The 27,959-nt window shown below is 44.1% G+C and overlaps 1 protein-coding gene and 1 long non-coding RNA gene across 6 annotated transcripts in view; one reads left to right on the forward strand and one right to left on the reverse strand.

Annotated features, from left to right (window-relative positions):
* Window positions 1-19,075, reverse strand: part of Pds5a (PDS5 cohesin associated factor A) — an 87,797-nt gene extending 68,722 nt beyond the window's left edge. For 2 of the 5 annotated variants that reach the window (XM_085836718.1, XM_085836721.1), the window contains exons 1-2: window positions 18,642-19,074; window positions 17,647-17,821 (exon numbers count right to left, since the gene is read on the reverse strand). In XM_085836718.1, coding sequence (XP_085692844.1) covers window positions 17,647-17,781 — 135 coding nt within the window. In that variant the 5' untranslated portion in view covers window positions 17,782-17,821; window positions 18,642-19,074. Of the gene's footprint in view, window positions 1-17,646; window positions 17,822-18,641 lie in introns of those variants that run through there. The other 3 variants (XM_085836720.1, XM_085836719.1, XM_085836722.1) reach the window with 3 other exon arrangements.
* Window positions 19,076-19,206: 131 nt separating this feature from the next.
* Window positions 19,207-27,154, forward strand: LOC147005154 (uncharacterized). The gene is made up of 4 exons (XR_015046837.1): window positions 19,207-19,431; window positions 19,831-19,880; window positions 25,522-25,627; window positions 26,587-27,154. It is a non-coding gene; the product is annotated as an uncharacterized LOC147005154 (long non-coding RNA).
* The last annotated feature ends 805 nt before the right edge of the window (window positions 27,155-27,959 follow it).

Consider the following 27,959-nt stretch of genomic DNA (forward strand, 5'->3'; position numbering starts at 1 on the left):
AAAAAAAACAACAACAAAAAAAGACTATAACCAAAAAGTGCATAGGCATTGTACTGATTTTTTTTTCTTCCTTTAGTCAAGCTGACATAAACTAGAGTCACTTGGGAAGAGAGAAATTCAATTGAAGAATTTGCTCCATTGGATTAGCCTGTGGATATTTTCTCAGGTGTTGTTAATGTAGGACGGCCCGGCCCCGTGCCCATTTCTAGGCAGCTGGGCCGACCAAGGGGAGCAAACCAGGAAGCAGCGCTCCTCTGTGACTTTTCAGCCTCCGACTTTTCCTCAGTGATGAATTGTGATCAGGATATGTGAGGCAAATAACTCCTTTCTTCCCCAAGTTGCTTTTGGTCAATGGTGTTTATCAGAGTACCAAAAGCAATCTAGAAAAAAATGTATTAACTACGTTTAGCAAAGTAGCAGCATTAATTAAAAAAAAAAAGCAAAAAGCTGGGTGTGGTGGTGGTGCACACCTTTAATCCCAGCACTTAGGAGGAAAAGAAAGAAGGACTAGCAGTTCGGGTCACTCCTAGAAAAACAGTTTAAAAAGGTCAGTTTGCACTATAAAACCCTGTTCAGGAAAGGGGGGGGGGCTGTAGAGACAGCACAGTGCTGATGAGCACCTGTTGCTCTTATAGATTTGGATCCCAACACCGGAGTGGGAGTTCACAAGCATCTTTTACTCCAATCCCAGGGGATGTAAATCCCTTGTCTGACCTCAGGGGACATCAAGCACACATGTGGTGCATATACATAGTAGACAAAACATTTAAGCACATAAAATTTTAAAAATATATTTAAAAGAAAAAGAAGAGAAAGAAAAAATTCTAAAAATAGGAGCCATTAAGATGGATTAGTAGATAAACGCCTGTGCTGCCAAGCTGGGAACAAGAGTTTGATCTCTGGGATCAATGTGGAAAGGGGAGAGAAAAAGACTCCTACAAGTTGTCCTACTATCCATGAACACACACCTTAATAAATGCAAAAAATAAAAAAGTACTACAAATAAACCTAATGAAAAAAGTGAAAGACTTCAGCAATAAAAACTATAAAGCTCTGAAGAAACACATTTGAGAACCACTGTAGGACTGAAAGGTTTCTTCTCGTGGTTAGGGACCAGCAGAACTAATGCTGTAAGACAGTCCTGTTACTCAGGCTGACCGACATATTCAATGCAATGCCACAACTCCAGGGACTGATTTTTCAGAAATAGGAAAACAAACAAACAATCCTAAAATTCATATGAAACCATAAAAGACCCTGAACAGCCAAAACAAGTCTAAAAAGAAAACTGGTGGAGGTACCCTTGATTTTAAATTATAACTTCAAAAACCACAAACAAACAAAAAGCAGTCCACTGACACAAAATAGATATGATAACCAATGGAACAGAACAGAGGAGCCAAACACACACAGTCCACTGACAGGGAGCTAATTCTTGACTTTTGACAATGGTGCCAAAAGTATACACTGAAGAAGAAAGATCTTTTTGCTGGGCTTAACTATACATGCCTTTAACTCCAGTGTACCAGGAGCAGAGGCAGGAAGATCTCTATAAAGAGAATCTCTTGTGCAATGAGTTAAAGGTCAGCCTGGTTCTTGGGTTCTGGACCAGTAGGGCTATAGAGTGAGAACCCATCTCAAACAAACCAAGCCAAAACCAACCAGCTAAAGACCTTAGTACTCTCCCAATCTACAGAATCAATAGCTATCATCAGAACCCAAGCCATAGTCTGCAGAAGCTCACACACTGGCCACACACTGGGAGGGGTGGCTCAGGAAAGACAAAAGAATCCTGGAAAAGGGGAAGTACAAGGACTCAACTGATTTCAAAACGTATTACAGGGCTGGAGAGATGGCTCAGCGGTTAAGACTCATATACATAAAATAAATATATCTTTAAAAAACATTACACACCGGGCGTGGTAGCACATGCCTTTAACCCCAGCACTTGGGAGGCAGAGGCAGGAGGATTTCCCAGGACAGCCAGAGAAACCCAGTCTCAAAAAAAAAAAAAAAAAATCCATAAAAACATTAGAAAAAAACAAAGTCATAAATCCTTGTGATCTTGATTAAAGTGATGGATTCTTAGATATAATACCAATAAAGCAAGCAACAAAAGAAAACAGAGAAACTAAACTAATTAAAAAAGAAACCAGACTATCAGTTAATAGAAAAACAACAACAACCCGAGCATGGAAAAAATTTTTTTAAATCGTGTTTCTATTAAGGTATTTGAATTTTATATATATATATATATGTATATATATATATATATATACACATATATGTTGTTATTATTGGTGTGTGTTATTTGTGTGGTGCTAAGGAGGAGTGTACATGTTAGATCTCACACATGTGGAAGTCAGGACAACTTGAAGTTTGTTCTCTCCTATCAAGTGAGTCCTGGGACTCTCACTTGGGTCCCTAGGCTTGACCACAAATGCCCTTATGCTCCGTACCACACAAATAAGCAAATGTGATTTTTTTTTTTTTTATTTTGCTAATAGTCAAAGATTTTAATCTTTTTAGAACAGGAAAGATGTACAAGTTGCTAATCAACACATCTAAAGATTTACACAAAAAAGGCAAATCAAAACTAAAAGGAAGGGGGTGGGGGAGGGTATAGGGGACCTTTGGGATAGCATTGGAAATGTAAATGAGGAAAATACCTAATTTTTAAAAAAAAACAAAAAAAAAAAAAACCTAAAAGGAAGCTAGCTGTGGTGGCATACTTTTCTAATTCCAGGGGTCAAAACGCAAGATCAGGAGTTCAAGACTAGCCTTAGCTACATGGGAAGCTTCAGGCTAACCCAGGATCTAAGAGACACTGTCATAGGCTGTTTAAGTGGAAACTTAAGGGTTCTTTGGAGGGTCAGTCGTGTTGGATGATGTTTTGCTGTGGCAAACACATGAAGGAGTGTTTAGCTGAAGCAGACACAGGTGAAAGGATGTTCTGCTAAAGCAAGCAAGTGAAAGGACAGGTGAAAGAAAAGGACAGTTGTTCCCTAAGACAGGCATGTGTTGGTCCACCTTACATTGCATAGTTGAGCTGAATTTGTCGGGACTCCATAGCATCAAAACTTTCTGGTGGTGTGCTGCCGGTTTCTTGCCACTTCTGAGGCCTAAGGCCGATTTGGCAAGGTGATGTCAGCTAAGACAGACTCACATACACAAGACATGTGGCAAGGCAAGACCCGTACAGGACACGTGACGTTTGGAGGGAGTATAAATAGGACCTGACGGACTGAGAAAGACACAGACACACACACACACACACACACACACACACACACACACACACGAGAACTTCTGTTGGCCCTAGTCCCTCCTGCTAACTCATGCCAATTCAGCTGAGGTCTGGCTGTTCATGCTAGGTCATGCCACTGCTACTGATTAGAGTTTGCTATTCCAACTCTACCAAAGTGGACTGCTGGTGTATCCTTGAAGTGTTTGCAAGTGAATCAAGCTACCACTGCTGACCTGTGAACTCAACTGCTCATTTCCTGACAACACAGATGGGAGTTGCTCCACAGAACCTTTCTAAACAGGTCCATTTCTCCCATATCCTTTCTTTTCCACTACCTCTGTTGAGTAGTGGATTAGAAGTGAGGTTAAAGCATTTAAGAACCAACATTAAAAATAAGGCTTGAAAAAATTAAAGTTACAGGATATGATGGTAATCCCAGTACTTGGAATGCAGAGTTGAATCTCTGCTCTATGCAAACAAAGTGTGACAGAGAAACTGACTAGAATTCTTCTCTATAAGGGAAGAGAACTTGTGTGGGGTAGGGAGAAGGTGTGGGATGTGGAGAGGTCAGATGGTAGATTGGGGGGGATGGAATATGGAGTGTAAAAAATAAAAATAAAATAATTTTTTTAAAAAAGGAAGAGAACTCAAGGAAAGAGATTTTTTAATCTACATCTTCTACTGCTGATAAATATTAATCCAGGAATAGATACAAATCCTCAATAAATTTCTAAATCCAGATTTCCCAACTAAGAATTCAGACTTGCTATTAATTAGAGATCAAGGACCCAATTATATTGGCTTTCAGAACTCTTCACAAAATGACCATGGGCCTCAATATGCTCCAGAAAGGTCAAAATCATGCTTGCAATCTTAGCTTAACTACTGACAGCAGCTCTAACTTGTCTCACCAGTGTTCATCTTTATAAAACCTTAGAAGCACCCAGAACTCTCATTTCACAACTGTTTACCTCCAGCATCCTTAACTACACAATTTCCTTTTAAAACCTACGAACTCTTCTCCTTTTTTGTCCTTAGTGAATCTATTTACCTTGAACTCTAAATCAAACTGTGTTGTCACTCTTGCCTTCTTCCTCCATAACGATGTGGAACCAAGCAGCCATTTCAATCCTGCTTTAGTGTTATCCTAGAGCATCAACCTGAAGGTCATGAGTCTTCAGCCCGGACAGTTTCTACAGTCACAGACGTCATGCCAACCGATAGATACTCATTCTACTCCAATCTCCAAAACTAGCCTCTTACTTACAGCAATAGTAGGACACATTATATTTTGGGCTTACTGAGATACCAGGTGTCAATTCAGTTCTGTCTTTTAATGAACAGATGACCTAAATTAAATATGCTATTCTTTCTGTGACTGGGAAATAAAGACAGAAACATAAAATTGTAATGTCTAGACATGATAGAAAAAGTGTCAATTCTACTAACAACAGACAAAAATCCCCATACTTCATCGATTCTAAGGCTACATTTTAACACCTATTGAGTGGGGCGTGTCTTACAATAACCAGCAGCAAAGGCAAGGACAAGAGAACTAGCAACTTATCATTGTACAAATTAGACTATGAAAACCCTGCACCGCTAAGCATAGCATTTATATGTAATCCAACACTTCCAACAGCAGGATCCTGAGTTCAAGGTCATTCTCAGTTATATGGGAAGGCTGAGATCTGATAGTGTTACAAGAAGCACTATCTCAAAGAAAAAGCAAAAAAAGAAAAATATCAGTTAACACTTCTTAACATTATGTGCAAAATACATACCACAATCACTAGGTTTTAAACAGAAGAAAAGAGCCGGGAAAGGCCAGGCCTTTAAGCCCAGAGGCAGTGAGTTTGCACCTAGTCAGCAGACAGAGTTCCAGGACAGCCAGTGCCATAGAGAGAGACATTGTCTCAGAAAACAAAAACAAACAAAAAACTAAGGGGATCTGCAAGATAAGCAAACACAGATAGGAACTCAATTCCTAAAACCCACAAGGTAAAAGTAGAGACAATGTGTGTCCACAGGTACATATACATAAACAATCAATCAATAAACAAACAGAATTTTAGGTAAGAAAAACCAAGTACAATGGTGCAAGCTTGTAATCCCAATCCTTGGTGGGAGAGGTAGGAAGACCATGAGTTTAAGATCATCCTCGACTGTACAGAATGTGCAAAATTAACCTGGGTTATAAGAGATCCTGTCTCAAAATCTAAATGTGGACAGTTTCAAGAATAATAACCAGGGGCTGGAGAGATGACTCAGCGGTTAAGAGCACTGACTGCTCTTCCAGAGGTCCTGAGTTCAATTCCCAGCAACCACATGGTGGCTCACAATCATCTAAATAGGATCCAATGCCATTTCCTGGTGTGTCTGAAGATAGTTATGGCATATTTATATACATAAAGTAAATTCTTCTTTTAAAAATAAATAATGGAGCCAGGCATAGTGGTGCACGCCTGTAATCCCAGCACTCGGGAGGCAGAGGCAGGCGAATTTCTGAGTTCGAGGCCAGCCTGGTCTACAGAGTGAGTTCCAGGACAGCCAGGGCTACAGAGAGAAACCCTGTCTCGAAGAAAAAAAAAAAAAAAAGAAAAAGAAAAAGATTGTCTAAATATTAGAATTGAATTGCTGAGCTGCAGGTCATAGTGTCCATGATCTCTACAACCATCCCACAGTGACCATCGGGGAGACAGATCAGTGGAATGGCTCATGGTTAGTCAGGTATGTGTCCTCACCCGTCAAACCTCAGTAAGGTTCTATTTTTAAACTGTAAAATATGCTCTAGACTAGTGACAAACTGCTATTTCTATCACTGAACAAAGCTCTAAAAACTGAAGGTAAAAAAATTAGAGGGCCCCTTTCACTATTATACTTAAGACCACAGTCAATTTTTTTGCTTCCACCTTAACATTTGGTCAGCTAATTTATGGCTTGGGTTTTCATGAGAAGAATGTATCCAATAACCTTAGAATACAGCATTAGCTCTACACTCTGTAAATGAGACTGTAAATCAGCCAACCACTTTGAGCTCTCTCTTCAGGCAGATGAAGCAGCTGAGGAGGATTTCACAGTGAGGGTTCAGTTAAATGATCCCATGTACTGTAAGAAAACCAGTTAGCTACAAAAGAAGAGCAAGAGGAAATCTGAACCTGGAAATTAGATGGTCTGGACGTGTTTCTCAAATCCTAAGTGGTATAGAGTCAAGTGACGTATTTTGTTTTTAATTAAAAAAAAAAAAAAAAAAGATTTATTTATTTATTTAATGTATGTGGGTGCACTATCACTGTGTTCAGACACACCAGAAGAGGGCATCGGATCCCATTATAGATGGTTGTGAGCCATCATACTGGGAATTGAACTCAGGACCTCTGGAAGAATGGTCAGTGCTCTTAACTGCGGAGCCATCTCTCCAGCCCTTGTTTTTAATTTTAATACACTTATAAAATAAAAAAATAATGCACTTGATCAGATACTATTACACTGAGAAACAACCTGTAAACAGAAACCCAACACCCAATGTATAATGCACGGAACTAAAAGCTCTTAGGGGCTGGAAGACAACTCAGTGTTAAAGAGCACTTGTTCTTCCACAGAATCTGGGATTGGCCCCCTACAGACACACAAGAGCACACAACTATCTCTAAGTGGCTCCAGGGCACACCCTCTGCAGGCACCAGGCACACACATCAAGTACAGATACATGCAGACAAAACACCTAAACAGATTAAATAAATATGTAAAATTGCTGTATACTAGTGCATGCCTTTTACCTCAGCACGCAGGATGCAAAGACTATGGGATCTAAGAGGCCAGTGCTTTCCAGAGCCTATTACTTTAAAATAAATAAATAAATAAATAAATAAATAAGCGGGGGTCAAGAACAGGGACAGGACCTAGAAAAATGGCTCTGCCAGTCGGCAAAGTGCTTACTGCACATTCAGATCCCAGTGCCTTTGTACAAGCTGGGGATGTGGTGACTCATACCTATAATCAATCCCAGGAAGAAAGGGGGAAACTGGGAGAGACAAGCATCTCAAGGGCTTGGCATCCGGCCAGTCAAACCAAAAAGGTAAACCCCAAATCCAGTGAGAGACCCAAGAAATAAAGTGGAGATCAGAAGAAGATACAGACTCCGGCCTCCACTCCTGTGTGCATACAGGAGCTCATCATGCCGTGTAATGTGCACAGAAATGCATACACACAAAAGACTTTAGTGAACGATGAATTACAACAACAAACATAAACAAGGGTAATTTGGACAGAGAAGTGGAATTGATCCTAAACTGTCAGACAACATTAATTAGTTAAGGGGAGGGGTGGATAAGAAATAAACATTTGAAGAGTTAACTGTTGAATGTTTCTCAAAAATAACAAAAGATAGGCTAGGCGTGGTGGTACATGCCTTTGATCCCAGCACTTCAGAGATAGAGGCAGAATTGAGTTCAAAGCCAGCCTGGTCTACACAGCAAATGCCAGGACAGTTAAGTTAGGTCTACATAGAGAAACTGTAGGCACACACACACACACAAATAATAATAATCAGAGATAAACTACAGATATAATAACTGAGTATCCCAAACAAACTAAATACAAAGAAGAAAATCTTGGAAACAACCAGAGAACAAAGGTCTCCTTCCTAGCCCAGGCTAGCCCCAAAGCCAAGTTTCCTAAGTTTCCTCTTTGTGAGTGCTGAAATTACAGATGTACTCTACCACACTTGGCTGTAACTGCTCTCATTTGAGTAATTTGCAATCCTAAGTATTCTGTTAAATAACATTAAGTTTGCAAATGAATCAAAAAGTAATAAACTCATGTAAAGGTTTCATTTTTGATGACTCAGATATGTTAACTGAGATCACATCTAATATGTAAATAAAAATTATTAGCTGGGTGTGGTGGTGCATCCCTTTAATATGGTACCTGGTAGGCATAGCCAGGTGAATCTCTGTAAATTTGAGGCAACACTGCTCTAGAGAGCAAGTGCCAGGACAGCCAGGGCTATTAGTCTTTATTGACCCTCCTGCCTTAGGAAAAAGGAAACCGAGCGTGGCACAGGGCCCCCACTCGTCATCTCAACCCAAGTCATGTGTAATTGGTAGGCTAAGGCACGAGGACTGCTCAGCTTAAAGCCAGTCTGTACTATAGGATCAGACCTTATGTCAAATAACAAAACCAAAAAAGCAAAGCTCTCTTTAGTAAAACGTCTGAGAACTGCCACTTCTACTTAACAACTTTTAAATGCTGAAGTGCTGTACTTGTAGCCAACAGTTCAAATGAGAAGGAACAGGATGTCATGAAAAACACTTGGAAACCTAGAATGTCTGCCTTTACAAGTAAATACATGAGGACTACTTTTGTTAAATTACATGTTTAAATCACCAGTAAAATAGTAAAATTAGTAAGTGTAAGTTCCAGGTGACCCTGGGCTACATAATCATTAAAAAAATTAATAGCCGGGCGGTGGTGGTGCACGCCTTTAATCCCAGCACTTGGGAGGCAGAGGCAGGTGGATTTCTGAGTTCGAGGCCAGCCTTGTCTACAAAGTGAGTTCCAGGACAGCCAGGGCTACACAGAGAAACCCTGTCTCGAAAAACCAAAAAAAAAAAAAAAAAAGATATAAAGTTATATCTAAAAAGTATATAGATTTATAAAGTATATTTCTAGAGTTCACAATTATTTTCTTTGTATCAAGATCACCCAGGAGCTTACTTAAAATGAAGGTGGAGGGACTGGAGAGATAGCTCAGTGGTTAAGACACCTGAGGATCCAGGTTCATTCTTCAGCAGCACCCACATGACAGCTCACAACTGCCTTTAACTCCAGTCCCAGGGGATACAATATCCTCTTCTGACCATAAGCACTGCATGCACATGGTACATATACATACATGCAGATAAAACACTGACATACATATAAAGTAAAAACCCAAAACAAAGTAAGAGGGTTAGAGAGATGGCTCATGGTTAAAAGCATGTACTGATCTGGTAAGACCCAAGCTGCCAAAACCCACATGGCTCACAATCACATGTGACACAAATCATACAGATATATGCACAGTAATAATGGAATTCTAAAACAGAATGAACTGCAGGGAGATCTTGTAGGCAGCAGGTATCTGAAGCACAGCATAACCTGAGACCCCAGCACCTCAACGTTTAACAAAAGAAAGAAACCTATCAATGGCACTGATAAAAAAGATGTGAATTTACTTTGTGCTCAAGCAAAATGAATAAATTTACCAATGTTATTGAAAACAGGCCTACCACGTAAATAAGGGGAAAAAATGCAATGGAGAAAGCTTAGAAAGAACTTTATATAATTAGAGTTTCAACTAGAGGTAACAAACAAACATTTGATTTATTGATTAAATAAACTTAAGTTTATTTCCTAGCTTTGAATATTCAGAAAACTTGAAGGAATTATACCCTATGCGCAAGCACAATGCCTAGATTTTGATTTATAAACACCATCTTCTACTAAAACTGTAAACAGGGCCACCAGAATAAAAAAGCTACCAAAATCTGAGCCAGGAAGTGTAAGATAAATAACACCGTATAGGAGAAAAAGTAAAAGGCTGGCTCCTAGAAAGACAGCTGCAGGGGATGCATTCTCTTCTGAGCACCTGGCGGGATGGCGGAAGTGGAGTAAAGCAGCAGAACTTCCTCAAGTTCACCTGCTATGACCTGAACCGGCTGCTAACCATGTCCTATGAGTAGCTGATGCCCTTGGAGAGCACCTGCCAGTGGTGGCACCAGAAGCAAGGCCTGCAGTGGACACTGCACTCACTGCCCAGTAGCTAGTGCAAGGCCAAGGAGATGCCCCACGGAGAAGCCAGAGGTGGTGAAGGCCCACCTCTGAGACACATCCTACTGGAGATGATGGCAAGCACAGTGGGCCTGTACAACAAGGCCTTCAGCCACAAGTCTCTCATCACCTAAGCAGGCCACCCAAGCCTCCCACTCTGTTCCCCTCAAGGAGCTGTGACCAAAGGGGAGGTAGGAAGCTGGTCCTGGGAAAAGCAGCCCAGTGGTTACTAGAGCACTGGCTTAGTTCAGTCCTCAGTTTGGAGGGGAGATTCTTTGGCTGGACAGTAGTTCATGAAGTTGAAAAGGCATAAAGATTATACAAATTCCAGGACCAATTAAGGCTGCACTACAAGACACTAGTATTAAAAAGGATACTAGAGGTCAGGTGTGGTGGCACACTCCTTTAATCCCAGCACTCAGGAGGCAGGGGCAGTTGGATTTCTGAGTTTGAGGCCAGCCTGATCTACAGAGTGAGTTCCAGGACAGCCAGGGCTACACAGAGAAACCCTGTCTGGAAAAACCAAAAAAAAAAAAAAAAAAAAAAAAAAAAACGATACTAAGAGTCAAAACACTCATTTTAGACAGTCTGAACTCCAACTCAGAAAAACGTTTGATGTTTGATTCTATCTAAAGATGGTAAATTGTAAGTTTTTTTGTCAACTGGACACAAATTAGAGTCACCCAAGAAGAAAAACCCTCGCTTGAGGAATTGCCTTCATCCGGTTGGCATGTGGGCATGTATGTCTGCTCTTTGGTTTTTGGTTTTTTGTTTTGTTTTGTTTTAGACAGGGTCTCACTGTGTAGCTCTGGTTGGCCTGGAAATTGTTAGGCAGAGTGGGCTGATCTTGAAGAGATTTGCCCACCTCTGGCTCAGGAGAGTTGGGGGTATGTTTTTGGTTAATGATTTAAAGGGGTCCAGCCCTCTATGAGCAGTGCCACTCCTAGACAGATAGTCCTGGGTTATAGATGAAAACTGAGCAAGCCATAGAGAACAACTCTGTAAGCCAAGATAGCTCCTCCTTGGTCTCTGCTTAGTTCCTGCCTTGGCTTCCCTTGATGAACTAGAAAGCAACCTACAATCCCTAGTTGCTTTGGGTCAGTCATTTAACACAGCCGCAGAAAAGCAAAGTAGGACTGCTGGAAAACAAGCTATTCTCATAAATAATCTCCAAAAGCAACAACTCTCTTCACAATGGAGAGCTGACCAAATGTGAACAAGTACTAAACAGCATAATTAAAAAGACAAATGACATGTTTCTCAAAGGACACATCTCTGACCAAATCGTGTACTTGCCATAAAACTTAACTAAGTCTAATCAGGAGGAAATAAGAGAACCAGATTATAGAACTTTAAGATACACTACATGAGTGCATTAAAAATGTTATGCTAGGCTGGAGAGATAGGTCAGCAGCTAAGAACACTGGATGCTCTTCCAGAAGACCAATGTTCAATTCCCAGCACCACCACAGCAGTTCACAAGTATCTGTAACCCCAGTTCCAGGGGATATAATGTGCCCGCTTCTGACCTAAAGGCCACAAAGCACAGACATACATGCAAACAAAAGACTCATACACATAAAATAACTATACCTAAAATAAAAAAGTTTACGTCAGAGCTGAGGCTTTAGCTCAGTGCTGGAACACTGGACAACCAAGAGCAACTCCCTGAGCTCAAACACAATACACAGACAAAAAGAAAAATTTAAAACAAATATGAAAGACTGGGCAATAGTGGCACATGCCTTTAAATTCCAGCACCCAGGAGGCAGACAGCAGTTCTCTGTGAGTCTGAGGCCAGTCTGGTCTACAGAGTGAGTCCAGGACTACACAGATGAAAGCCTGTCTCAAAAAACAAAACAAAACAAACTGCCCCCTCTGAAAGAAAGAGAAATGACCAAAATTCAAACAGGTTAAAGAGAAATTACAAATGTTTATAATTCTATATTAGAATTAGGGGAGAGTGGGAAAAGTGAACTTTTAACATTTTCAATTTCCTCCAAAACCAACGTCTTTCTAGTATTCTTAATGCAAAATAGGAGAGAGGAAAATTGTCTACAAGTTGCAGGCCAGCTAGTTTGGAGGAACAAGGATACCATAGACAAGAGAGACCTTGCCTCAACAAGGTAGGAGATAACTGACTCCCAAGAGTATTCTCTTTTTGTTTGTTTGTTTTTTGGGTTTTTTTTTTTTTTTTCGAGACAGGGTTTCTCTGTATAGTCCTGGCTGTCCTGGAACTCACTCTGTAGACCAGGCTGGCCTCGAACTCAGAAATCCGCCTGCCTCTCTGCCTCTGCCTGCCTCTCTGCCTCTGCCTGCCTCTCTGCCTCTGCCTCTCTGCCTCTCTGCCTCTGCCTCTCTGCCTCTGCCTCTGCCTCTGCCTCCCAAGTGCTGGGATCAAAGGCATGCACCACCCGGCCAAGAGTATTCTCTAATGTTTGTTAAGAAAGCACACACACACACACACCTTTTTTTAATGTAGGTTAAGAGTAGGAGGAATTTTAAATACTTAACCATGAAAGTATTTAATCACTTAACAAATACTTGTTGTGTATCTATGTACCAGGTATTATGATGGAAAAATATGCTGTAAGAACCAAAAGTAAACCAGGTGTGGTGGCGCATGCCTTTAATCCCAGCACTCGGGAGGCAGAGGCAGGCGGATTTCTGAGTTCGAGGCTGGCCTGGTCTACAAAGTGAGTTCTGGCTGTACAGAGAAATCCTGTCTCGAAAAACCAAAAAAACAAAAACAAAAACAAACAAAAAACCCGAAGAACCAAAAGTAAACAAATCTGACCTACTGCCTGTATTTGTAAAGCTTGCACAGAGGACAAATCAAAGAAACAAATGGACCAACATAATATCAAAACTGTGGGTATGACCTGAAGGAGTTAAGACTACCTAATATGAAATCTAAGACACTATAGAAAAAGGATGTATGGGGGCTATATAATGGGAACTATCTATTAAAGCAGAAATGATCCCGGCATATTCAAGGGGACCAAAGCAACTGTAACCAAACCTTGCAAAATACATAAAGTAGTTTTCCAGAAACTAATACTAATATTTTACTGTGACCAGCCACCATGATGTACAATTTCAACCCAGCACTTCAGAGGTAGGCAAATCTTTCTGAGTTTGAGGCCAGCCTGGTCCATGTAGAAAGATCTATGGCTATGTAGACCCATGTCTCAAAAGTTGTTTTGTTTTGTTACTACCCAAGCATGGAGATGTTCTAGGTACATTGCATAAACCCAGCAGAGAGTAATGGCAGTGCTTAGAGGGTAGAGGCAGGAGAATGTGTTCAAGGTCATCCTCAGCTATACAGCAAGCTTGGGGCCAGCTTTGTACTCTATCATAAGTCAGCCTACTTGCCCACCCTCTCTCCCCATCTCAAGTCACAACTCATGAGCTGTTGATATTAGCTCAGACACTAAAGGCAACAGCCAAACCTAACAAACAAATCTGAGTTTGATCCCCAGAACACAGAAAGGTAGGAGAGAACCAACTGTACAAAACTGTCCTCCTGCCTCTCCCACACGTGCTGTAGACATGCACTACCACACAGAAACCTTTAAATGTATTATGTTTCCATCACGAATCTTTACTTACATGTAGTAAAGTCCCCTTAGAAGCAAGCTACATCAGAATCAAAACAAATACAATGCCAGTCCCTGGGCCTTCCACTGGTCAGCTTTTAACTGGTCCTGATGAGTGCCACTTGGTCACTTAAGTACTATGAACTGATTTTTTGTCATATTAAGAGGTTTCAGAATTTCTTTATGGAGCCAGTAGTAAGTAAAGGTGTTTAAGCAACAAAATGCAACCAAGTGTGACAATCAGTTCAATCCCTGGCTCCCAAATGGTAGGAAAAAGGAGAACTATTTCAAATTGTCCTCTGAACTCCACATGCACACTTTGGCACATGCCAACCTACACATAAACTTTTTATAATTGTGGAGTCAAGTTCATGTAGTAGTACCTGTTTGTAATTCCTAGGATTTAAGAATCAGAATTTTGAGGTTAGCCTGCTCATACCTACATGAGATCTCTCAAAAGTAGGTAATATGCCCAGCAATGGTGGCACATGCCTTTAATCCCAGCACTTAGGAGGCAGAGGCACTTCTACACTTCTAATCATAGCATTTTCAGATGTGGAGTTAGGAAGTTAAGTTCAAGGCCAGCCTAAGCTACATGACCTGACCTAATTTGAGGGCAGCCTGGGGTTCATAGCAAGTTTGTATCTTTAAAAAAAAAAAAAGCAGGAAATTAAAATTGATAAAAATAAATATGTCAACTTTAACTTATGAAACAATACATTAAATAAATGGATAGCTAGCCCAGTGTTGACCTTGACTTTCAGTTTAGAAAAATTCAATATATCTATAAGTAAAAGATATATAAAGTCATAATTTCCTATCTGTTTTTAGATTCTTTTTCATTGCATTTTACTTAAAGAATAAGTGTGTGACAGAGACTACGCATGGCTTGCATGTGGAGGTCTTAGAGACAGCTTGTGGGAAGCCATTGTCTCTCCTACCATATGAGAGATCCAACTCAAGTTTTCAGATTTAGCACATTTACCTAATGAATCTTGCCGGCCCCATATTTTTCTACTTAAAAAAAAAATGTTCACCCTCAGAATTCAAGGTCTCAATATTCTTTTATTTAATTTTTGGAGACAGGGTCTCACTGTGTACTGCTAGGTGGCCGAGAACACCCTATGTAGACCAGGCTGGCCTCAAACTCAGAGATCCTCCAGTCTCTTCTGAAGTGTTTGAATTAAACATGAACACCACCATGTATGGCTACTTAAATTTTTTATTTTTTACTTTGCTTTTTTGAAACAAGGTTTCTCTGGGTAGCTTTAGAACTTAGCCAGTGTAGATTCTTAGAGATCCACCTGCCGCTGTCTCTGCCTCTCTAGTGCTGGGATTTAAGGTGTGAACCACCACCACTTGGTTTATTTCAATATTCTTAATTTGATCAGGGTGGGAGCTGGGAAAACAGCTAAGTGACGGGAGTTTGACTCCTAAGTGTGAGCTCCAATTCCCAGCACATGTACTTCATGTGGTTGCAGACAACTGTGATCTCAGCAGAGGATTCTGGAGGCTCACTGGAAAGCCAGCCCAACTTAATAGGTGAACTCTAGGCCAACCAGAAACCTTGTCTCAAAGGACAGCATTTCTGAGGACAATACCCAAGACTGTACCCAATACCTGGCCTCCACAACATACACAAAAGTGCCTTGTATGAGAACTCTGGAAGTTTGCTTTTTTGTTGTTTTTTTTTTTTTTCCTTTTTTCTTTTTTTTTCTTTTTTGTTTTTTGAGACAGGGTTTCTCTGTATAGCCCTGGCTGTCCTGGAACTCACTTTGTAGACCAGGCTGGCCTCGAACTCAGAAATCCGCCTGCCTCTGCCTCCCAAGTGCTGGGATTAAAGGCGTGCACCACCACACCCGGCACGGGAAGTTTGCTTTAAAAAAAAAAAAAATCACAGAAATATTATAAGACTATGTTTAATCCCAGGTGTGGGGACATGAGGGTGATTTACAGCAGCTGACTAATGACAAGAGGCATGGTTTACCAGCTGCAGAGTTTCTGCATCTGTGTATCTGGAATTCTGGGAGCTTTCAGAGGGTATATAAACACCAGGACCCTGAGAGGCAGGGTCAGTGATTGTTGGTCCTTTACAGGGGTTGTTTGCAGTTTGTTAGCAGTCATGCACAAAGAAACAAGAAGAAATCAGATTCAGGGACCTCTCTCCAACCCCTCCCCTTCTTTATCTAGTGATGGGGTGGAACTGGAGGACAGTGGGTGGGAAAAACCCCACCAAGTAGCAAAGACCAGCTACAGTGCCTCGGTACCAACACATAAACATGCACATCCACGCAGTAACCTCACACTTAAAGGCACATTGAGTTGAGCTTGACGGCACATTCCCAACACTTCAAAAGCAGAGAGAAGTTGTGGCCAGCCTTGTCTACAGAGCAAGTTTTAGGCCAGAACCTATCTTGAAAACAACTAAAAGATTTATCTGCTTTAGACTAAGGTATAGCTCAGTGATAGAGCAGAGCCTGAGTTTAATATGCACTCCCTGCACAAGTCCCTACCTCTACCCTTGGAAAAAGAAATGGAAAGAAAATGGAAAAGGTGCCTTTTAATTAAAGAAGCCAGGTCTTTCAAAAAGGCAACAAATGGAAACTTAAACACAGGAACACTTTAAACACATAAAATTTACTGGGCACTGTGCTCAATTCTAAGATCAGGCCCTAGAAATCCATTTTATAAAGTTGCATAAGGCAGAAACATTGTCCCACAATGTTCCCTGCCTAGCCTTCCACCATGTCTGACTTAACTTTGAAGTGCACCTTTTAACACAATGGGTCTCAACCCTCCTATTGCTTCCTCATGTTGTGGTGACCTCAAACAAAATAATTGCATTGCTACTTCATAACTGTAATTTTGCTACTGTTATGAATTACAGTGTTAATATGTAATATACAGGATATCAGCTAGTTGACGGGAGTGTGTGTGTGTGTGTGTGTGTTGACTCACAGGTTGAGAACCACTGTTGTTGGCAGGGTGTGGTTATACCTCTAGTGTTTTGGGAAGTGGAGGCAGGAAAATGGTTAAGTTCAAGGGCAGGCAGCTGGGTTACTAGTCCTCTCTTAAACAAGTCATCAAACCCATTCTTAGTCTCTCCCACTGTCCACACCGTACTTCAATAGTTTAAGATGTTTCACTAGACAACTGTTAGCTTCCTCACAGAACTTCACTGCCTACTCCCCACAAGCCAACTGTGACAACCAAAATGACTCTGAGGTTGCCTACAACACCCCCTGGTGCATCAAAGTTGTCCAAAGTGACAATCACTGCTCGAAACTGATTCCATAACAAACATTGCCCTCATGCAGTAGCAGAAAAGTTAAGTCCCAAAATGACAGTGCAAGATTAAAACAGACACCTCTGATGTTACACCAAGAAAACCGATGTAGCGCACGCTCGCACACACAAACACAAACTCACAGACATATCAACAATCCCGTCCTCAACTTTCTTGGGTATGTGTACTAAAATCATTTCTCCTTAAGCTCAAATTCTGAAAAATCTGTACACTGTATTAAGTTTAGCCCACTGTATAGGTAGTTAAGCTCCCATTAGAAAATTATGAGAATCTAAGGGGGACAATATGGCTGCTTGTGCTCAAGTCAGTCTTTTCTTGTAGATAATAATAGGAACTTTCGTGGGTAAAATCACTGTCTACACCTCAGGGTATCGAGCCGCTTAAACAACATCCACTAAATAAAATAACCACAAGGGAAACAACTAACCATGCATGCGTTCTTATGCGTAATAAACTTGACAGAAAATGATCACACTCTTTAAATTCCCCGTGCTACTTATGTCCTTTCAGAACTTATCCAAAGATACCGCCAAGTTAGAACAGGGCTTTTCCCGGGCGGTTAAGATATCTTCAAAAACTTAGTACTAAAAACTCCAAAGGCCAGGTTGAGAGTAGCCCAATGAAACCACACGAGTCACAAAAGCCATCCAGAGCGCAGATCGCCGACCCCAGACCCTTACCTTCAGACGTTTGATCATTTCATCGGTGGTGATCTTGTCGGTGATCTCTTTTACTCCCGGAGGGTAAGCGATCTTCCCGTCCGCACTCACGACGCCACAGAGGGCAGTGGCAGGCTTCGGCTGCGTGAAGTCCATCCTGGGGAATAACTTTTCTCTCACAGTCCTCTACCGGCCTCTATCGGTCAGAAAATCAAAGTTCAGCGGGAAAAGGGGCGACTTTGTAACCTCTTTTTCATTTCAAAAATCTCTAATCTGGAAAGGGCCCTTTCTTTCCCCCGAGGCCGGGGACCCCCGCCACTCACTCCTTCCCTGGGTTTCGGACCCGGCTAGGCGTCCGCCACCCCCACCCGGGCCAGCCCCGGTGCCACGGGGTTCTCGGCTGCAGCAGCCCCGGCCGCGAGAGGCGCCGAGCAGCTCCCGGAGTTTCCTAGCCCTCTTTTCACAATGAAATGTACCCCCGAGCACCTAGGACGGAAGTTTGGTGGCCTCGGGGGGACAGCGAGGACCCAACGGCCCCACTTGGCTCAGGAGAAGCGGCTGGGTCCCCGCCTGGCCGGTCACCTCCGGGAAAGGAGACTCGAGGCCTAGAGGGTTCAGCTTAGGCCGCAAAACTAGGTACCCAAGAGGACCCACGCGCGGCGCCGGCGCCCGGGAGCGGAACGCCGTAGCCGTGCCGAGCCCCGGGCTCCCGGCGTCCCCGCCGCGCGGCCGCCCCTCCCCGGCCAGCCCGCCACCCCCGCCAGCCGCCCGCCGCCCGAGCCCCTCGCCAGGAAGCGAAGGACCCGGCTCCGCACTTCACATTTTTGTTCCTTAACTTCAGCAACCGAGCCCGGCGGCGTCTCAAGCCCCTCGGTCGCCCGGCGCTCCTCGGCACCGCCGAGGCCTGAGCCGCCGCTCCGGGCAACCCCGCCGGGCCTCCGCGCGCGCCCTCCCCTGCGGTCTCCCCTTCCGTCCCTCCCTCGCCGCCGAGGGCGCGAGCCCGGCCGCCGCTTTACCTCCTCCTCATGCGGGCGGACGGTGCAGCGAGCGCCGGGCCTCTGTCAGGTGGTTGCGCCGCCGCCGCCGCCGCCCCTCGTCGGGCTGCACACAAAGCGGCTCCGTCGGTCCCGCCGCCGCCGCCGCCGCCGCCGCCGCCCGCCCGCCCCGGAGCGGCGCTGGGGCTGGCGGTGCCGAGGAGCAGCCGCCGCGGGGGGAGAAGCGGGCCGAGCGTGCGCCGGCCGGGGCGACACTGCCGCTCTCCGTCGGGCTGAGGAAGCGCAGCCTCGGCCGCGGCTCCTCCGAGAGCCCGCGCGCGGGTGCACGCCCGCGCGTCCCCCGCGCCCGCCGGGCCGCTCGCTCGCTCGCCGCCCGCCCGCCCGCACCTCGCGCCCACCCGCACCAGACGCCCTCTCGCCGCGGCGCGCTCCCGGCCCGCCCGTGCCCCGCGGAGCCTGAGCGTCGCCGCGCACAGCCGGAGCCCGTCACGCGAGCGGCGCGAGAGCCCGCGAGAGCACTGCGCGCCTCGCTCCCGCCCCTTCTTCCGCCGGCCGAGCCCCCGCCTCCCTGGAGCCCGACGCGGCCGCGCGCGTGGTGGACAGCGCCGCCACCCGTTTGGCGCCAAGACCTGCCCGCGCGGGCGCCTCCGGGGGGCCGGCAGCCGAGCCGGCGCGCGGAGGAGGAGCCCCGGTGGCGGGAAGCGGACCCCGGGAGGCGCCGCTTTGCGACACTCCGGGCCACCACGGTCGCGGAGTCCGGGGCTCTTGAAGGCTTGGCAGGCAGGGATGTGACCGGACCGGTGGAGAAATGGTTAATTACCCGGAGAAACGGCTGCTTTCCCCTCCAAGCAGAGCTCTGGAAGCCGAGGCAAAGTTTTACAACTCGGGCTGCTCATTCTCGCGTCTTCCCGAGAGTCGCCCGAGGTCGCAGCCTACGACCTTAGTTAGACTCCTACCATTTAGGTTTTCAAAGCTGCAAAATAGGAAGTTGGCATGCGATCTCAAGCTATGGTGCCCGGGCTTCTGGCCTCCCAGTCATTTTGGGTACAGGCTGAAAACACAGATCAGGGTTCCTGATAGTGAAACCCAGAAGAAAGAGGGAGGGTGTTTTTAGAGATTTATAAATTACCTATGTGAATCTGAGACCTCTTTTTTTTTTTTTTTTAAAGTTGTGAATACACCAAAGCTTTACTTTTTCTCTCCTCCAAAGGAAAGGCTTGCCAAAGAAAACTCAGTGCAGCAGTGCTTGAGCAATTTAAGGTAAATATTGAAGCGAATGAACCTGAACAATACACACATAATTTTCAGGAAACCACTTTTTAAAACAATAAGCAAGCCGGGCTGTGGTGGCACACACCTTTAATCCCAGCACTTGGGAGGCAGAGGCAGGCGGATTTCGAGGCCAGCCTGGTCTACAGAGTGAGTTCCAGGGCAGCCAGGGCTACACAGAGAACCGTCTCGAAAAAACAAAAAAGAAAAATGAAAAAAAAAAAAAAACAATAAGCAGTAGGGGGTGATGGTGGTGCACGCCTTTAATCCTAGCATTTGGGAGATAGAGGCAAGCGGATCTCTAGAGTTCAAGACACCCTGGTCAATCGAGCTAGCTCCAGGACATCAGACAGCCAGGGCAACAAAGAAACCCTGTCTCAAAAAATATATATATTAATAATAATAATGAAAAGAGGAAGAAGCTGGGCAGTTATGGTTCACACCTTTCAACGGGAGGCAGGGGCAGGCAAATCTTTGATTTCGAGGCTAGCCTGGTCTACAGAGTAAGTTCCAGGATGGCCAGGGAAACCCTATCTCAAAAAAAACAGAAAGAAGAAGCTGGGCAGCAATTGAATTTATACATTGTTCTTTAAATGCCCATCTTTTAACTGGCCTATGGTTGCAGCTATTCAAGAGATTTAGGCAAGAGGATTTTTTTGAACTCAAGATTTCCAGTAATATGAATATGCTAGTAATACGTGGCAGGGAGGAGCCAGGTCTCCTCTGATATGCCAGTGGTCCCAGAACTTGGGAGGCTGAGGTAAAAGATTTGGGAGACCTAAAGAATAAAAACAGGAGGGGAAAAAATGTATTGGGGTTTTTTTTTTGTTTGTTTGGTTGGTTGGTTTTGGTTTTTTGAGGCAGAGTCCCACCATACCCTGAAGCCAGCCTGGAACTTACTATATAGCCCAGGCTGGCTCCTCAGTTTTCCTGTCTCCACCTCTGAAGTACAGGGATTGCAGATTGGCACCCTTATGTTCCATTATGCCCAGCAACTATCCATTATTGAAAGGTATTCTCATATAGGAAGGTAAAATATAACTATACAGTGTATTACTTTGTTATTATTTCTCTAAACCACTGTTTCACCTTTGTGGAGACAAACCATCACCAAGGCAATTCTTATGAAAGAAAACATTTAATTAGGTCCTTTCTTACAGTTTCAGAGGCTTGGTCAACTGTCGTACCCCAAAGCATGAAGGGAGGCAGAAGAGAGACACTGGGCAGAGCTTGGATTTTTGAAACCTTAAGGCCCACCCCATAGCTACACTTCCTCTAACAAAGCTAAACCTCCCAATCCTTTCAGATAGTGCCATTTCCTGTCGACAAGACATTCAAACCTATGCGGGCCATTCTTATGCAAACCTCCTATAGAGTATAACCTTGTAAGCTTTCAAAAGTTAGTAAACCCTGAGATTTGTAACATACTTGAAACAATTGCAGTTCTCTTTAGCGTCTGTAACCCAAGCCAGCCTTCCAACTTGCAGCAATACACCTCTCAATGACGACACCATATTTACGTTTTTTACTTTATTTTTATATTAAAAGAAAAAGTTTATCGGGTTACTTATAAGAATTTGGATGAGGATCTTTAGGAACATGAGAAATCCCAGGACAAATAGCAATTTACAATAGGAAGTTTTGCTTTTGCATTATTCAATACAGTGGCCACTAGCCATGATCCTAGAGAAATGATGACTTTTTTTTTTTTTTTTTTTTTTTTTGGGTTTTTCAAGACAGGGTTTCTCTGTGTAGCCCTGGCTGTCCTGGAACTCACTCTGTAGACCAGGCTGTCCTCGAACTCAGAAATCAGCCTGCCTCTGCCTCTCAAGTGCTGGGATTAAAGGTGTGCCCCACCATGCCCGGCTTCTTTACTTTTTTTATTGGATATTTTCTCTTTTTTTCTTTCTTTTTTTTTTTTTTTTTTAAAGATTTATTTATTTATTATATGTAAGTACACTGTAGCTGTCTTCAGACATTCCAGAAGAGGGCGCCAGATCTCGTTGTGGATGGTTATGAGCCACCATGTGGTTGCTGGGATTTGAACTCTGGACCTTCGGAAGAGCAGTCGGGTGCTCTTACCCACTGAGCCATCTCACCAGCCCTCTTTCTTTTTTTTTTTTTTTTTCTATTTTTGGTTTTTTGAGTAGCCCTGGCTGTCCTGGAACTCACTATGTAGACCAGGCTAGCCTCGAACTCAGAAATCAGCCTGCTTCTGCCGCCCAAGTGCTGGGACTAAAGGCGTGTGCCACTAGGCACTGAGGATATTTTATTTACATTTCAGATGTTATCCACATTCCTGGTTTCCCCTCCAAAAGCCCCCATCCCAGCCACTCCCCCTGCTCACCAACCCACCCACTCCCGCTTCCTGGCCCTGGCATTCCTCTACACTGGGGCATAGAGTCTTCACAGGACCAAGGGCCTCTCCTCCCATTGATGACTGACTAGGCCACCCTCTGCTACATATGCAGCTGGAGCCATGGGTCCTACCATGTGTATTCTTTGGTTGGTGGTTTAGTCCCAGGGAGCTCTGGGGGTACCGGTTAGTTCATATCGTTCCTCCTATGGGGCTGCAGACCCCTTCAGCTCCTTGGGTACTTTCTCTAGCTCCTTCATTGGGGACCCTGTGTTTAGTCCAATGGATGATTGTGAGCATCCACTTCTGTAATTGTCAGGCACTGGTTAAAAAAAATGTAAGAGGCAGGCTCTCACTATGTTACCCACACAGGCACTGGGATCCTAGGCTCAAATAACCCATCTTGTCTCCGCCTCTTTAGTAGCCTGGACTATACTTTTTTATAAAGCACTGGGTATGACAGTTGATACAGTACTTGTCTAACATGCTCAGCACCACATACAACTGAGACTGGTGGCCCGGGCCTATAATCCCATCACTCTAGCAGCAGGGTCAGAAGTTCAAAGTCATCCTCAGCTACACAAGACTCTGAGTCAAAACAAGACAACACAGAAGTGGATGCTCACAGTCAGCTATTGGATGGATCACAGGGCCCCCAATGGAGGAGCTAGAGAAAGTACCCAAGGAACTAAAGGAATCTGCAACCCTATAGTTGGAACAACATGATGGACTAACCAGTACCCCGGAGCTCTTGTCTCTAGCTGCATATGTATTGAAAGATGGCCTAGTCGGCCATCACTGGAAAGAGTGGCCCATTGGACTTGCAAACTTTATATGCCCCAGTACAAGGGAATGCCAGGGCCAAAAAGTGGGAGTGGGTGGGTAGGGGAGTGGGGCGGGGGGAGTGTATTGGGGACTTTTTGGATAGCATTGGAAATGTAAATGAGGAAAATACCTAATTAAAAAAAATTAATTCTAAAAAAAAAAAAAACAAGACAAAAGACAAACAGAAAAGGGAATGAAAGAGAGGAAGAATAAAAAGTGGATTGTCTACCTTCTACCTACCAGTCTATGTGTGTGTGCGCGCATGTGTTTGTGCATGTAGACCTATAGCCCTGTATTATTGGTTCTCAACCTTCCTAACACTGAGAACCCTTAATACATTTCCTCGTGTTGTAGTGACCCTGACCCCCCAACCATAAAATTATTTCATTGCTATATTACTGTAATTTTGCTACTGTTATGAGTCGTAATGCAAATATCTGATAATGCAACTCCAAAGGGGTTGCAAGCCACGGGTTGAGAACCACTGACCTATATGAGTTTAATTAGGGCTGCTTACAGGAGCGCAGATGAGGGATTGTTTGTGGGAGAGAGTGGCTCTACCCCTCTCTTTTTCCCCTAGCAACTATTAACTACCTATATAGATCATAGCAGGGTGTAGGGTTTTGTGAACACCTCTCCCTGACACAGGATGATGTCTTCAGGCAGTAGCTGCTGCTGCTGCTGCTGCTGCTGCTCCCCTCTCTGCTGTTAGTGCTGGTTGGTTCCTGTCGCTGCAGTTTGTCAAGTGGTCATAAACAAAGAGATGAGGAAGAGGGCTGGCAAGATGGCTCAGTGGGTAAGAGCACACTGACTGCTTTTCCGAAGGTCCTGAGTTCAAATCCCAACAACTACATGGTGGCTCACAACCACCCATAAAGAAATTGGCTGACTACAGAAAATTGTTCTTGTCCCTAGGAAATCAGCAGGAAGTAGGAAGGGATTAGGTCTGAATAAGGGTTGGAAGAGAGGTAGACATATATGACCTGTGATGGTTTGTATATGATCGACCCAGGAAATAGCACTATTAGGTGTGGCCCTGTTGAAGTAGGCATGTCACTGTGGGTGTGGGCTTTTAGACCCCTATCCTAGCTGCCTAGAAGTCAGTCTTCCACCAGCAGTCTTCAATGAAGATGTGAAACCCTCAGCTCCGCCTGCACTATGCCTGCCTGGTCATTGCCATGCTCCCACCTTGATGATAATGGACTGGACCTCTGAACCTGTAAGCCAACCCCAATAAAATGTTGTCCTTTATAAGAGTTGCCTTGGTCATGGTGTCTCTTCACAGCAGTAAAACCCTAAGACACCTACATATGCACATGCTCCTATAGATGTATGCAAATATACATGGGAGTGTGTGCACATGTGTGTGTGTGTGTGTGTGTATATATATATATATATATATATATATATATATATATATATATATATATATATATATGTAAGCCAGAGGCCAGCCTCTCAAGTCTTCACTTGTATTACTGATATAAGTTCTTTAACTGAACCTGGAGTTTGTTGATTCAGGGAGGCTGGCTGACTCCCTAAATCTGCACCCAGTGTCGCACCGCACAGATGTGCACTGCTGTAGGCTTTAAGACTCTTATCCTAGCTGCCTGGAAGCTGGATTTCACATGGTCTGGAAATCTGAACTCAGGCCCTTGTGCTTGTACCACAGGGACCTTACCAACTGAACCAGCACGCCAGCCACTCTCTTCTTCATTTGTTCCCTTTCTTCCTTCCCCTTCCCCAGCACTTGCGATAAATCTAGGGCTTTACACATGCGCTCTACCATTGAGCAACTGCCCCTCCACCCCTTTTGAAAAATATGGCAGCCATTCAGTAGGTGCCTGTGCCAAGCAGATCGCCTGTCTTCTATGACACTCTTATTTGTTCAGTTCACTAATCAGTGTCTCATATTGGCAAGATGTCTGCTATTGTTGTTTTGTTTTGTTTGAGACAGGATCTTACTGTGTAGCCCCAAATGACCTAGTATCCCTGTATAGTCCAGGCTGGCTTTGAACTCTTGGCAATCCGCAGTCTCCCGAGTGTTATATTTATAGGTATGAACTCCATACCTATGTGTATTTGCTTTTCTAAGGTATCTTGCTGTATAACTGGCCTAGAACTCCTGCATCTGCAGTAGAGCTCTGGAATTGTAAGATTGCAGGTGTGCCCAATGACAACTGGCTGAAAATCTCTTTGAAATCTCATACACATAAATGAAGCCTGTGCTACAGAGGGAATTCCAGGCTAGCCTGTGCTACAGAGTGAGAGCCTGTCTCAAAACAAAATATAGCTAAGCTCAAATCCCTGCAGTCCCTCCATGGGAGCTGTACTGATGGGAGCTGTATTGATTGGAGCCTACCCCAATCTGTGAGTCAAATCTTTCAAGAAATCACGAAGTCATGTGATCTTTAACAAATTTGTTGTAATTTTGTCCTTTGATGATTCTAGTGTCAGGGAATGATCCGAATGCTAATGGGTTCTGGGATGCTTTGCGTGGCGCTAGAGGCTGCTGCTGCTGATTCCCGTTGAGGTCTCCCATCCTCACAGAATGCAAGTAAGTTTCTGTGGGGTCAAACTGCAGCTTCTGCTTCAAAACCTCAATTTTTTTGGCTCTCAAAGCCAGAATTGAGTTATGCCCTAAGAAAACATCATGGTCATGGGATGAATCCTGAGGGTTACTTTGTGCTGTGAGGAGGACTTTAGGGTGGCTGACAAATGAGGTAAAAGACAAAAAGGACAGGAGAAATAGGAATGGGAATCACTGGCAGAATCAGATGTCTAAGACAGGATGGATAGTAAAGAAACTGACAGCACATTGCATTGCTGTTGCAAGTAGAGACTCTTCTCTTTTCTGTCTGGTCTTGGCCAGAAGGCTGAAAAGTAATTTTTTTTCTCTCTCCCTCTCCTTCTCTCCCTCCCTCTCTCCCTTCCTCCCCATCTTTCCTCATTTTTGTCTCCGTCTCTTATCTTTTCTTCATCTTCCTCCTCTTCCTCCTGCTTCTCCTCCTCCTCCTCTTCTCTTCTGTGTGCTTAGGTCAGAGGAAATTATCTAAGTTGGTCAAGAATATCTCAGAGCCAAAGCAATAATTTGACTGGTGGGCACAGTTTGGACATCTAAGAGCTGTTAACCTGCCACCAAAAACCAAGACTGTTCTTCCCTCTAGTTCCGCTGGTACTCTGGTTATTCTAAAGCAGGGAATTTTGCCTCCCCCACCCCCCAATTCTCTATTGCCCTGCCCTGCCCTCTCAGGAGCTCCATAACTGTTAGGTTAACCTTTAACTATATATCTTGGATGTCCTACTGTGTTCTAAGCACAGCCCTCCCAGCCCCAGTGGTAACTTTATTGCTTTTTATTCCCCTTCCAGCCCCTCTCTCCTCTCTCATTCTCTCTCTCTCTCTCTCTCTCTCTCTCTCTCTCTCTCTCTCTCTCTCTCTCTCTCTCTCTCCCTCTCTCTCTCTCATTTTTGCAGAGTTTGCTTGCTTTGTTTTAAAGGTTTATTTCTATTTTACAGGTTCGCTCGTGTGAGTTCCTGCATTGTGGATGTGCACCACTTGCATGCCCGAATGCCCGATGCCTTCAGAAGCCAGAAGCAAACCTCACTGAAGCTGAAGGTGGCTGGCCAGCAGGAGGAGGCTGCTGCACGGCTGGCTGCTGAGGGCTGATGCAACAGCAGCGCTGCCTTACAGTAGGATATCAGGTAATCACAAGAAACAAGATCTTGCCAAAACCCAGAGGACACCAACATAGCAGTCAGCTACAATTATTTGCTTCGTTATAATAGTGTCTCTGTTTAGTATTAGCACGACAGTTTTGAATGTTCCCATCGTGTGTCTGAGTCATGAAACATCTGAAACCCCCATGTAAAGACAAGAGAGAAAGACTCTGTACCATGGAAGTACACTACCTTTTCGCCACCCTCACTGATGAATCCTCTCAGCCATCAAGATGACCTATGAAAAGTGTTGATCCAAGCCAGGCGAGGTGGCATATGACTATAATTCCAGCAGGACTTGGGAGGCAGAAGGAACAACATAACATCAATTTCCTGGTCGCCGGAGCTACAAAGCGAGACACTGTTGAAAGAGAGAAAGAGAGAGAGAGAGAGAGAGAGAGAGAGAGAGAGAGGAAGGAAAGAAGGAATGAAGGAAGGAAAAAGAAAAGCCTAGTGGCACATTTCTTTAGTCCCAGCACTTAGGAGACAGAGGCGGGTAGATCTCTGTGAGCTCAAGGCCAACTGGTCTATAAAGTGAGTTCCAGGACAAGCAGGGCTACACAGAGAAACCCTGCCTTGAAAAACCAAAAAAAAAAAAAAAAAAGAAAGAAAGAAAGAAAAAGAAAAAGAAAAAAGAAAAAAAAGAAAGAAAAGAAAAAAGAAAGAGAGAGAAAGAAAAAAAGATGAGAGATGGCTTAATAGTTGAGAGCACTGTTTGCTCTTGCTGAGAACCTGTCTGAAACTTGCATTCCAGGACCTCTAATGCTCTAATGCCCTCTTCTGGCCTCTGCAGTGGGAGCACAGACATACATCCAAGCAAAACACTGGATCACACAAAATAAGTAGATTTAAGGGCCAGGAATGTATACAGCTCAGTTACCAACAGTGAACACTCACCTAGCATGCAGGAAACCCTGAGTTTGATCCCAGCACCATATAAGCCTGGTGGCATAGGCTTGTAGTCCTAGCCCTCTGGAGTCTGGAGGTAGAAGGAGGATTGGAGTTCAAGGTTAAGGGTACTTGCTTCCGGCTGGAGAGATGGCTCAGCGGTTAAGAGCACCGACTGCTCTTCCAGAGGTCCTGAGTTCAATTCCCAGCAACCACATGGTGGCTCACAACCAACTGTAATGGGATCTGATGCCCTCTCCTGGTGTAACTGTCTGAAAACAGTT

The sequence above is a fragment of the Mus caroli genome, unplaced genomic scaffold (assembly GCF_978045245.1).
Source record: "Mus caroli unplaced genomic scaffold, Mus_caroli_1 scaffold_4, whole genome shotgun sequence".
Taxonomy (NCBI): domain Eukaryota; kingdom Metazoa; phylum Chordata; class Mammalia; order Rodentia; family Muridae; genus Mus; species Mus caroli.